At 31.2% G+C, this 14,162-nt stretch overlaps 1 protein-coding gene across 3 annotated transcripts in view; it reads left to right on the top strand.

Annotated features, from left to right (window-relative positions):
- Window positions 1–14,162, top strand: part of LOC100166413 (putative polypeptide N-acetylgalactosaminyltransferase 9) — a 121,156-nt gene that overhangs the window by 46,814 nt on the left and 60,180 nt on the right. For all 3 annotated transcript variants that reach the window (XM_008185519.1, XM_008185520.1, XM_008185518.1), the window contains exon 3: window positions 7,118–7,913. In XM_008185519.1, coding sequence (XP_008183741.1) covers window positions 7,372–7,913 — 542 coding nt within the window. In that variant the 5' untranslated portion in view covers window positions 7,118–7,371. The remainder of the gene's footprint in view (window positions 1–7,117; window positions 7,914–14,162) is intronic.

Below are 14,162 nucleotides of genomic sequence, written 5' to 3'. Positions count from 1 at the left end.
TTTAGTAACGCGCGGAAACTTATCACCGGTATTTTCTGAACTTCGTATACAATTAATATAAGAATCAAATCAAGCGTACGATAATATTATAGCAAAGGTGTCCCAGCAGGAGATAAAATATCTTCCTATATCGCAGTTGTAAAAATGTAATGTACTACGTCATCTTATACCAATATATGATATGAATAACGAATAATATCATATTATAAACGTAGTCGTAAAATTGGGTCCAAAAATAAAGTCGTCGTAAAACCGATGAACTTTACCATGTGCCTACGTATAATAAAAGTGTAGTTTTCGATTTAAATTTCAAACGATAGTAGTTTATCGATCAACGTAGTTCAGTATTATTTTAACGACCAATGTTTACTGTGGGTACTTATACATGTATCAACGATTTAAAGCATCACAAAAAGGTATGCATAATTACACTGTGCAATAGTCATCTTTCACTCGATCGTTCAGGTCACATACGTGTCGTATAATGCAATATTATTGGACCCTACAATGGCTGCAGACGATGACAATATTAATTGTCTATTGTGACAATCCGACCGCGTTGCAGCGGTGCAAAGCACGAATTTTGGTTGAACTTTTGCGTTTGCGTATTTAAGACATAAAACGAACTTACGTTTCGGCGCGTACACGCGGCTCCGCGTGCCAAGTATTGGTTTTAGCGTTGGTCTAATTAACATTGTAGACCACAGCATGCAATCCCAGATCTGGATAAACATTTCTCTGTGACTCTGTCACAATAAGCCACTGCAGGACGACCGGGCGAGTGTGCGTCGGATAATATAATCATCGATCGATCGCCGATCTGCCCTGGTGACTATATAGTATTATACCTCGTATTATACATATTATAATAATTTAATACAATATAATACACAGATTATTCGACAACGGTTCCGGATGAGTATGATGTGAACTGTTGATTGAACTCTGCGAAGGATATTACATTTTTTTTTTCTATACTTGTGGCCCCGCTACTGCAACGCCGGCGTTTAGGCGAAATTTAAAAATAATACTTTTAAAATCATTCAGCAATTTCAAAAGGTATGATTTAAAGCTAAAAAAAAAATTAAAAAACTATAATCACCAATAATAAAATATACTATTTTTAATCATTTTTGCGAAGAAAAAATTCGTTGCATAGGTGCCCTCATGTACAAACTCTGCTTTTAAAGTATCTTATTTTAAAGTTTGCTTAACAAAATTTGAAATTTTTTAAAATTCCTACATATTTAAATATTGTATTTCATACATTTAAAACAAACACAAACACTTGATTAATACTTATGAAATTGTAAAACAAAAATAAAATACTAATATTAATAACTATTTAATTAACTTTTTAATGAACATTTAAATTTCAAAGTTTCTGGTCTGATATATTTTAATATTGTAACAATAAGAAAAAAAATATGCTTGATCATTTGTACACTGCCTTATTTTTATTATTATTGTTATTATAATAGTATAGTATATATATATATATATATATATATATATAGAGAGAGAGAGAGAGAGAGAGAGAGAGAGAGAGAGAGATAAAGTCGGCGATAAGTTAAAGTAAAAACATGTATAGCCGGCTAATCAAACCGTCACAAATATTGCGAGTATAGGTACGTTGTTATTATAATAAATAATATATATACATAATATATATGCGAATAATAGATTTCTGGTATGATATTATTATTACTATATAGTGACAGTCTGTATTATGGCGCTGACGTATCGCCTCGGGATACTTAGTCGTATAATACGTTCACCGACCGCGGCTGCTCGTATTATATACTCGTGTAGTCTGTATAGTAGTAAATTAATCCATTTTTGCACAAGTCGCTGACCTATACTCGTCGGTTGAAGTATTAGACTTTATAATAAGTAGTTAGGTATATAATATTATATTTACTATAAAGAAATTATATAAACGAATTTAATAGTTGAACCTATAACTTTTTCGTAGGTACCTCCTTCCTTTATAATTTTCGTCATATATGCCTATGGTTTTGGGTTGATGACATTTTTAACGATTTTTGAATCAACTATTGGTTTTCATACAAATAATTTCCTGGACAAAAAGGTACAGCCAAAGATGTTATTTAAAATTTGCTTCCCCACAATGACATTTGAATGTTCCTATGTACACATATTATTGTATTATCTTTATATATAAGACCAGACCCCGACTCGACGACTGACTAAAATGAGACAGTCACCGTAATCGCCATATGCACAAAGACCTTCGTGGGACAAAGTCCAATGACTTGGGTATATGTGTTTTTTTGGGGGTGCAGGGGTTGTTATGGTCGGCAAACTTTATATCCTCATAGCGGAGTCGCTCGTGAATTATCAGCCTCTATTCCGCGACTTTTGTGTACTGCATGGTGATCGGAGAACCGGCACCTGCAGCACCGCCGGAATAAAACGTCTGACTTCCGGCTTGACGTGTATACATACGCATTGCCGTTTCCGTTACGCCGACCCACACCCGTCGTCGCTGAATTGCCGTTCGAATTGGATGTATCGCGCGGAACGCTCCGCGGGCGAGAACAAAAGCGCCTACGTTTTCGGTGTGTATAAATATATAGTATATTGTACATGAACGAGTAATAATTCTTATAAAATGTATAATAATATTAGTACCAAACCTACCGGCTACCTACGCAAATCTCGAAACGCGGTCTTTCCGTTTCACGGTCGCACATAGTATAACTATATAACACATACGAACGTGATACGCAGAACAATGATCGCAAACTATACTGTTTTATGTGTATAATACGAGTATATTATTATTATATATGCACACATGTATATTATGTGATACGGCCCGTGCAGTGTATTTAACAGTAAAAGGGAAAAGGGTGACGTTCTACGCGTATAATTGTGGCGACGAGACATTCGACTTTTGAAAGCGCATACCGATCGTAGAGTGTATAGGTATATTATATTTATGTGTGCGCGTGCGCGCTTGCGCAGGCGTATTTTATGCAACAATAATTCTGTTACACCAAAATTGTGTTTAGTGGACCGATTTTGAAAGTTAAATCTTTGCGTTCAGTGGGATGAAAATAAATTAAGATGAATATTGTACACAAACATATTATACGATATAATGTTACTCTCGCGAAACGACAATTTGATCGTTCCAAGCGCTTTGGGAGTATTTATAATTGGTAGGTAGGTAGGTATATCGCATATTTTATAGTTTTATATTATATCGAACAATCGTTTTTAAGCTTGAAGTATAATTTTAATTCAAAATGTTGGTACTATTATAATACACCATCACGCGTGTGATATTGATACGACATTTGACAAATGTAATAGTTTTTTTTTTGTATTTTTTTTAAACCGCAACGCTATTATACATCTATACTTCTCATGTTTGCTTAATATTGAACACGTTTTTGATGAACCGTTAATAACATAAATGTTATAGTCGCTATGGTCATCTGTAATATACTTGTTATGTAGTCATTTACGAGTCACTCACTGCACTACATACACACATATATATATATATATAACCTTGCCACAGGGCTGCGATTCTCAGAACGTTTAAGACATGATGAAGAGTGTATACTGTAATAAAGTGGGGAGCAGCAGCCGATCTGCAATTACCGCAGACGATTTAGACGTATACGACGAGTGAATAATTTGAGTTTCAAATATGTGCATTGTCACTGTGACATTGTACCTTGCGATAAATCGAATTAAGCTATCTGTGCCGGAGTTATACAGAATGATTGTTTTCACCTATAAGAACTCAATGTATTTTTATAACTTAACATTTTTGAAAATTATTTTTAACATAATAATTATAGAAGTCATTAAAAAATTATATTTTTTAAATATACACAAACTATGCCTTTCCACTCATCTAATTTTCTATACTTTAAATGATTATAAATAATTATAACTGCTAATTTTGAAATTTAATTTCTGTAAATACCTACATCGAGATACTTCGAAAAATATATGCCATTCCAAAAGATTAAAAATTTAAAAAATTATAATAAGTATTAAGTAATAAATAGTCGTAACATGATTTTTAATAATTTAAAATTAGGTAAAAAAAATCACGCTGTATGCCTGCGTGTAGTATAATTGTATAAGTGTATAACCACGAACCAGCCTTTCAAAAACAATAGATGTCCATAATCTATGACATCGAAGCATAAATGTTATGTAATAATAATATCGATCTTGCATCACAACCACGCATAATGATAGCATAGAATATAATATTATAATAAGGATCCACGGGACGCTCATTAAATCGGAATACTTATATCAGTATAATGCAACATAATTTTGAAGAAGTATAATTTTGTATATTTTTCGAATTATTTTACCACTTTGACTATAAAATATGTATACTGAAAAATGACACAAACTTAACGTCAAGTGTTTTATGTTAAATGAATCGCCTCACATGTATAATATAATATGACGTGTTATAAATAAATATTAATGCTAATGCATGTACGACGTACGTATGTATATACATAATATATTAGATATTCGTAAATTATGAGGGATAAAAATTGAAAAATTAGCCATATTATTTAAAACATTATTCTGTGTACCTATGCTACGAAAATTCTATTATTCTTATGTTTTACATTAGGCACTATTTTTTAGCCGTTATTCTGGGAAAATATTTTTCATTAGGCATAACGTAATAATATAAATTTAAAACATCAAAGTAATAACAGAAAAAATTAATTATTTTAAAAAATTTAAAAATTAATGTAAAGGCATGGTATTTCATGGTGAAAGTTTGTTTGGTCTTCATTTTTAATAAGTTGTATTTACTTAAAACAATTATTTTACTACACGACATTAAACCTTTATATTATTATATATGAATGTACAGTTAAATTTATGGACTTTTGAATTAATATTTTTAATTTCTATTGTCGTTACTTACTACCTACCTATAATGACTAATAATAATAAATAACCGGCATGTTTAAATTTGTCCGATATATATTATACTGTATTTTTTTTTTGTTCTTGTTTAATTCGATAAAAGTTTGTCTGAAATCAAATAAGTGTCTAAAGCTCTTAAGCCGTGTGACTTTCGTTATATTTGTTTTTTCGGACCTTTCGAAATGAAATAGTATTGTAATCCAAAGTATATCTGCTCGTATAGGTAACATCGGGATTACGCAGCTTAGCGGTGCATATTGTTTTGCGCCAAAATTATTGCGGGTTTTCCCGCAGGTAAACGTGCTAATAGTTTCGTTTATCGATTCTGACACGGTTGCCACGTGTTACGTTTTTCGGCTTTGGGCTGAAGATTTGCAGCGAACAAATCCGCTTTCTATAATATTATATTATTATTGTTGGTCTCGCTTCGCAGTCCGAAGCACACCTTTTCCGAAAAAAAATATAATAATAATAACTAAAACGACAAAATAACATCGGTCTGACACAGTTTTCGCTAATGCCTCTCACACACGTGACACTCTATTGTGGCTTCGTATAAATCACTTACGAACGGTGACACGTGCTCGTGCGTTTTTATCATTACAACAATATTCGCTCAATTGGCGCATCCAGTAAATCACACATAATATTATAAATGTTTCTCCCAAACCATACAATACTATTATTGCTGCAATAACATAATATCGTATGTGTATCGATAAAGCAGGGGCGAGTACGCAGTTGTACAGAGTGCAACTGTTTGATAGAATGTCTATACTCTATAGTCTATATATTATATTCAAATGCAATTTAAAATAGGCACTCGCACTCTGTATAATGCTTGTATTACATATTATATACTTCCAACGCTCTTAGCAGTTCGCCGGTTGAATACGTAAACGATCGCGAAATCATTACGAATTGATGAACAGAGGAAAACGCCCTGCAGCAGACGTGGGAAAATCGTGTTACGTTTGGAGAGTATGTATATATAAACCGTGACGATGAAAGCAATAGGACATCGCGTCCGACCGAAATATCTCCACGTCATCGAAATCCCGGAAAACGTTGCGAAATACTGCACGGGGAAAGGAAGAAAAACCTTTAGGGACGAAGTTCCATCACGTCTTGAACCTCATTAGTAGCGAGTCCCTCGGCCAAAAATGTACACGCCGTTGAATTAACTCCTAATGAAATCTCAGCGATCCTTCCGCCCTGGAAATACGTCTACCAGTCTTTGAACGCGTGGTACGTCTGAACACATACGAATGGTTCGAAATTAGTTTTGATTATAGAAAAAAAAGTTTAAAACTCGGTATTGTGCCCTGTGGTGCACACGATTTTTCTCTCCCAACAATTCGCGAGTAAACGAAAACTCCGAATTCAGTCTCGGTTCAGAGGCCTGTAATAGAAATATTAAAGAAGGTGCCTTCATCTCGTTTAATATAACATGATTATTATATACCTATACTTATTTACTTATTGAGTAACATCATAGTCTTAAAACCAAAAATCTTATACAATATGATATAATACATTGGTTCTATAATATTTAAGGTTTGTATAGGTTTGCGTTCAAAAAAAATATTTGTCATAACAAATCATAATTACATTTTTACTGATTAAATGTGCCAAATGTTCATCTCCCAGATTTACCTAACCTTCGAGCATTTTACAATATAACATTTTCCATTCCCAAAACGATTTAAACGTAGTTGTTGTCAATGCATTAACAATTTAATATGTGCCTATAAGGATTACTTGAAGGGGTGTGCATTTAATACAAAATAAAAAAAAAATTTTAATTATGCACTTTAAAATTAAAAAATGCAAAACTTCATTAAGATATTTTTTTTTGAATAAAATTTAAATTACGAAATATCAATAAATTATATAATTTTGAATACACTTTAGCCAAAGTATAACGTTTGTCCTTATTCTTTTTTACGATATTTTTGTTATTTAAAATATATTGTTTTGTGGTAAAATTAATTCAATAATATTGTTGATCATATCTAACTATATTGTGTCCTACAGGCTGCAGATTTATATAAAATAATGATTATTATTTGCTCGTATAATATTATATGATATTATACAGTTTCATTATGATTCATGATATTACAATGCGTGCAAGTGTATTCATGACGGTTTTTGTTTTTCGCAGGCCAGTCATGAGGGAACAACTACGGCTGGAGTCGCTCACGACCTCCCCGCGCACGTCTCGGCCACCGCCGCCGCTACCGTCGTCGTCGTCGTCCGACCACCACTGATAGCTGGTATCGCACTCTGCCGTCACACATTAACGCGCCCGACGCCCGCACCACCGCCCGTGCCCGTCCCGTGACATCCACCACAACAGCAGTAAGGCACCGCAACAACCACTAACACCGCACAAATCACCATACCCACCGCCCGACGATGAAAATCGCTTCATACCTGTACCGCCGCAAGTCAGCACTGCTCAAGGGCCTGGTGCTCGGATGCACCGTCTGGCTGACGGTCACCGTGTTGCTTTTTATGGAAGACAGGCGCATCACGCCCGCATCCAACGACCCGTCCGCGGCCGGTGGCTACCAGCAACAGCAACCGATCGCGGCGGCACAGCGGCGTCTGCCCGAAGATTTGGACGCCGACAACCGGTTGCTGGACGACGAGTTCCCGCTGGAAGGTGGCGTGGAACAGCAACCGGCTGCTCCAGTGATCGTCCAGCAGCAGGCCGGCGCCGCTGGGCTTCAGAACGGTGAAGGGGTTCTGCCGCAGCCCAACAGGGGGGGCGTAAATGACGAGGAACGCGGCCGAAAAGTCTATGGGGAGATGGGTAAGCCGGTCGTGCTGCCCGCCAACCTGACGGCCGACGTCAAGAAGCTCGTCGACGAAGGCTGGAAGAACAACGCGTTCAACCAGTACGCCAGTGATCTCATATCGCTGCACAGAACGTTGCCCGACCCTAGGGACGAATGGTGAGTGGCCTTGTTGTGCTTAGAATATATTATTATAATGAATATCACTGCGATGTATTCTTAATGCATTCTGCATTTCTGCATCAATTTTCAACAATATTATGCATTTAAAAAACACGTTTTCGAATACTTAGATTTTTACGACAGTTTAGGGACTGTATGCGATAATTAATATTTTGCTTCAATCGAGTACCTTCTTATTTTATACGGGAAATTGAAATACGACAGAGTTGATTCTGAGTAATCCTATTTTATGTGCTGGACATTCCTTAAATGCCGTAAAAAATCTAAACATTTGAGTGGCCTAAGAAAAAACACTTCGTTCGAAGTTGAAATTATAATTTGTTGTCCATATTTTTATTACCTACCATTTTTAAGTTATTATGATCTTATACTACGTATCTATTGCTGCCTGCTAGTTATCACTTAAAATCCTGTTTATAAATAATGTATATATCATTATATTATGAATACTCATAAAGTTAAATATTTAATTTATTTTGCTTGAATCGCGTATAGTAGTCATTATTTCATTAGTATAGGTTTTCAATGTATAAAGATACAATTTAATTCCTTAGATTGTTATGCTTACTACAAATTATATAGTTTGTGATTTGGACTTGGTATTTGGAAAATAACTGATATTTCAAATTCTTAGGTACTTCATTATATTTTTTATAAAGTACTTATGTGAAAACTATTAGGTATGTTAAAATAAATATGAAAAGAAAATTCTCTTATGCCGTGTCATTTGTCATTAAAATAAACGACTTACCTATATCACTTTGCATTAGATAGCAGAGATAAAAACACCAAAAATCATTGCTGGTTACAGGAAACCGAAATGAAGTAAATTGAATAAAAGCCTAAACCCATATATTATAATGTCTCTATTTATTACCAAAAGCCTCTGCGCAACACCCTTAAAAATTGTTTCAGTTACAAGCCAACTGCATATTATTATTATTGTTATTACTTAAGTCAAATCGAGTAAAGTCAAGTTTCCTTTGAGTAAAATAATATGTTGAGTAGGTAGGTATAACGCCGCCGTCAGATCCTTAAAACCATTTGTTTCTTTTTTTTTTCATTTTCTCAGACGCCCATCACAAGCTATATAATATGATTATACGTATAACGTCCGAACGTGAACTTGGGGACTTAATTTTATTTCCACTGTCGTAACCAATCCTTTTAACGGAGCACTGTGGATTTAAAAATAAACATATTTATTCACTTTGGATTATGTGCGTTTAATTCTGAAGGATTAGAGAGTTTTAAGTAGGCATATGTATATTGTATATACAATAATATAATATATATAATTCTCTCCCGCATTCAACAAAACTTTTGTGATATTTTAATAGCGTTTATTCAACGATTATCGATAGGTACCCCAGGCTTATTACAAATTTTGACAGTTAATGTATTTTCTATTTTAACTAATATCTTTAACATTTCATTTTACTCCCGGTTATTAAGAATACAAATGAAAAAAATCCAGACAATTACCATAATCTATCTTTGCAGACGTTAGAACGACTTATAATAGCAGCAGTTATAACCATCATTTGTCTAATTTATTTTTAATGTTTTTTTATTGCAACTCAAAATCCCAAACATTAATTTTAATACATACTTAATGTTTCTGATAAATGTAATCAAACAATTATTTTTTGAATTTGAAAGAATTATTTTTCACTGTTATTCACAGTATACATTTCCGTATGTGATAGCAGGTTATGAGGTTTGTATAAATCAATAATTGTCATTTATCATTGTCTGCATTATATCATTATTTTAAAAATCAAATTATAACTATTATTAACGAATAATGTTAGTAATTAAATCGGAAACTTGTTGTCCAATGTAGTAAATTCTATAAAATTTCTAATCGAATTATATGTCATAATATGTTTATTATTAGTATTTTATTTTTTGGAACAACGAGGCTAGAGACTTCCTTATAAATGTTATTGGTTTATTTCCATTCGTGAACTACAGGAAATATTGATACTATAATTCTGAAGTACAACGTGTGTCCAGTTTTCTAGTGGTATAATAATATTATTATAGGAGTCACATGAATCTTTTTAACCATTTTGTACTAATACCAAGTGTTTTCAAAAAAAAAATCATATATGTGCGTGTTATATAGTTTCCTTACTGAATTAGAAATATTCCTTTTTGATTAATAAGTTTACACTTGTTGAAATCAATTAATTAGATTTAATTATATTAGGGTTGCATTTATTTTGAATCAAAATGCATTCGAATAGCATAGGTAATATAATAGGACTTTGCTCTGGAAAATAACAGTGATGTATTAATGCTATATTAAATATACGAGCTAACGAAGCTTTAATTAATACAACATTTATAGCATTTAATTTTTTAGTGAGATCTTAAATTTGTAATAATTTAAAGATATAAAAATCGTTTTTTTCTGGGTGGCATCTTAGCAGACTAGTAAATATATAATATATAATGTAATTTAATTTAATTATATCATCAATGAAGTGAATACCGCGGTGGGTACAATTTCTCTTCGTCCCATATACAGTAAATAATATTATGATATGGTGACAAATTTCTTATGTGAGATCATGTGTTTTACCTAACGTACGTTCTACAAAATAAGGAGGTAGGTACACGTAAAATGACTAATGGAGGATAAATTATTATGACTGCGCGGCACATCTATAGTAGGTATATATTAAGATGAGCAGGAAAGGTATTAATACATTATACCTACATCATACTTATTGCATACGTATATATATAATAATATGATGAGCTATACGTTTCGTAGCGCCACAGTTGAGTCATCATCAAAATATACGAAATTAAATATTTTCTTTTTACTGACTTAACCAACCGCACCTGCAACTATATGATATTTATTTTTATTACGTTAATTTTACAATTATTAATGATTATTTCCATGTATAGTATTTTATACTTAATTATATGTCGAAACTTTTGATTGAAGTTGCGGTACCTACCGATGTAAGTAATAAACCGAGAGTTATTAGGTACTTATGAATATTAGTTTTTACGATGACTATAGGAAAGGAAACTATACTATAGTATATACTCGAGTATATATAATATGGTTTCTACTGAACTTGTCGAAACTAGTTGAGGATAGTATTGATTTCTCATTTTAGAAATATAATATAATATTATATATTCGGTGTACAACATTTTGTCTACTTCAGTTTTCGTCTCGGGAATTGTCAAAAACTTTGATTTCGCATCAGTTATATACTTTATACTAGAGACGTGAGTTTGTCATTTAAATTCATTCGGTAAAGATTTGCCACGAATAGGGAATATTGTTTTTCCATGATATATAGATAGATATGTTAAATTGTGTGGTTTGTTTTAAACAAAGTTACCTATTTGATTTTGTGATCCTGGAATATACGTATTTTTGAAACATTATTAATATAATATTACAAATACGTATTTTTCATTTCAAAAAATATAATATTTTACCTATTTAAAGGTTTCTTGAATTGGTCGTAAAATCATTTTCATTCTCAAATCTTGTAACGATTGCCTTTTGGTTTACTTATATATTACTTTCATAATAATGCTTTCTTTAATTTCCTACAACTCTAACATATTCTTTAATCTAAATCAAACATTACTCCAGTGACATAATTTATCTCCATCGTATCAAGGAAGTATATTTTATATCTATTAAGTTTGTCTTTTATTATATGATTACTTCTGCTTCTTTCATTGTATATGTATATTATATTTAATTTATGTCTGATAATGAAGTGAGTCCTCTTTCTTAGAAAAAATGATTAGTCTAAACAAGTTAATAATATATATATATACGTTGATTTAAAAAATAGTTTTCTCGTGTAATTTATCATACAGACTTTAATTTATTTTTTTTTGTTAGATTGTCAAAGAAATCCTCTTGGATTTATATTATATTAAAAATATATATTTCATTCGTTCTATAAAGTCTGGAATAATGATATTTCTATTTGTATTTGAAATGTAATCAAATGAAAAGTAATTATTTTTCTTACATTTCCTAAGTAGACTAATCCATTTAAAATAGTCTAACCATAAATTGGCTCATAAAAATCACTTATTGTAATATTTACGCAATTATTTTCTGGCAAACGAATCTTATAAAAATAAATTAAACCCGTACAAAGAAAAACATTACGCATAATTTACCTAATTATTATCAAATACGTTTACAGCTGTAGTGTTTGTGTTTTGTAAATGGAGCGTTTTGTATATTTTTCTAATTATTTATGATTCATTATTTGTTTAGTACCTACCTAATAAATGTATTATTGGGATACATATTAATAAAAAAGTTTAATTGTTAGCGAATACCAGGAATATTATGTGATACATAATATGTGCAGTTGTTTGCCTATACCTACTATATATTACGTAATATAATATAGCTATATTAAGTGTTTGGAAATGATCTCCTATTTGTTTTGCGATGTTAGCCTACAAAGATAAGTTTTAACGATACCGTATTATAAGCAAACTTAACAACATTTTATTTACTAGCCATTATCGTTAAATGTTCTTTCAAGAAAAGTAATGAACGATTTAAAACTATTATGATACAAGTATAATATAGGTACTCGCATTGTACCGTAGTATACGTTGTGCTTCAGTTATAAACTTATAATATTGTCTTGTACGTAGCTAGATACTTTTATTTTATAGAAGAGGTAAAATATAAAAATAAAACTACCTTTGATTCAGCACATATCGGTGCGTATTTATAATATGTTGAGTGTCAGGACAGCTCAACACATAATAAAGTGATTAATTTTGGAAAATAATATTTTTCTGGCTTATCTATACCTAAATTAACAAGGTGCCTATTTAAATATTTGTAATAAAATAATTTAACTTAAAACTGTTGCACATAGTTGATTATGTAATTATTATAATATGCAGATTAATTTTTGTTATATTTACTCGAATGTTCTATTTTTCAAAATGTTCGTTCTTAAATACATTTCAATAAAACTTATGTTGTACATAGTTAAGTACATACAATTTAGTAACTAAACCAATTGAGTACTGTGTGTGAAAATTAAATCTGAGGCCCCTTTCATCCGTTTAATATAGCAACTATTATATATTCATAATTCAAAGTTTGTGTAAATTATTAGATACAATAATAACGTACGCACGCATACGGGCAAATTATAATATATTTTTAATTAATATTATTTAAAAGAGAGGATTTTACAGGTTCTATTAATTTATATATTTATATTATAATTATATAGATAAATACAAAAAGTAAAAAAAAAAAAAACTCCAACAATCTTGATAAATGTAAAATACAAATGACAACTTACTAGTGAATAATACATTTAAAAATTATCTAATAGATTTAATATGTATAAGTCATGCCAATATTACTTTATATCGTCTTTAACGCTATATGTCACCGTCAATACAAATTCTTGATGTTAGAGTCTTAAAATATCAATGTCTGTTAAAGAACCTGTGCGAAGTTGTGTTTCTTGTGTAATAATTTTGTTAACAAGCTTAAGTAGATGTCACAGAAATACTGAATATCCATAAATATACAACTTGTAAAAAATATCTGCTGCAGGGAACGCATTGATAGATTTTTCCTTAATTGAAATCCTCTAAATCTTGAATACTTAGTTATTCAATTAAAAAAATCAAATTTTAAATATGACAATAAGAAACGTCTTAAGGAATGAATTTGGTGAGTCAAATCTGAACTATTATCATGATTTTTATATTTTATAATATTATCATAAGGTAATTTAATTCTTCTGGAATTGTTATCTATGAGTATAATATTAATAATTATGATTGAATGCCTACAAATTTGTCATTCAGTTTTATTAACGACCGTTGTGATATCTGTAATAGAACCTATATACGTATCTAATAGTAATATTCTTTAAAATTGTCATCATACACTAAATCAACAATCATCAAAACATCATCAAAGAGTTTGCTTACAAATCATTGGCGATTTATTTACACTAGCTCCGTTATGGTAATATTATGTACTGTGAACTCTTTTACAAGTTGTCGTTGTGATGTAGATATTAATGTAGTAAACTTTATATATTATTAATATTTAAAAATAATCATGATATAGTTGGCATGTATAAACTAATAATTTACTTTATAATTTAAATAAAAAGTATAGTAGGTAATGAAAATGCTGATCTTTATTTCTAAATAAGATAAGCCATTTCA

This window comes from Acyrthosiphon pisum, chromosome A3 (genome assembly GCF_005508785.2).
Source record: "Acyrthosiphon pisum isolate AL4f chromosome A3, pea_aphid_22Mar2018_4r6ur, whole genome shotgun sequence".
NCBI classification, from domain to species: Eukaryota; Metazoa; Arthropoda; class Insecta; order Hemiptera; family Aphididae; genus Acyrthosiphon; species Acyrthosiphon pisum.
This window is presented reverse-complemented; position numbering and strand designations above follow the sequence as displayed.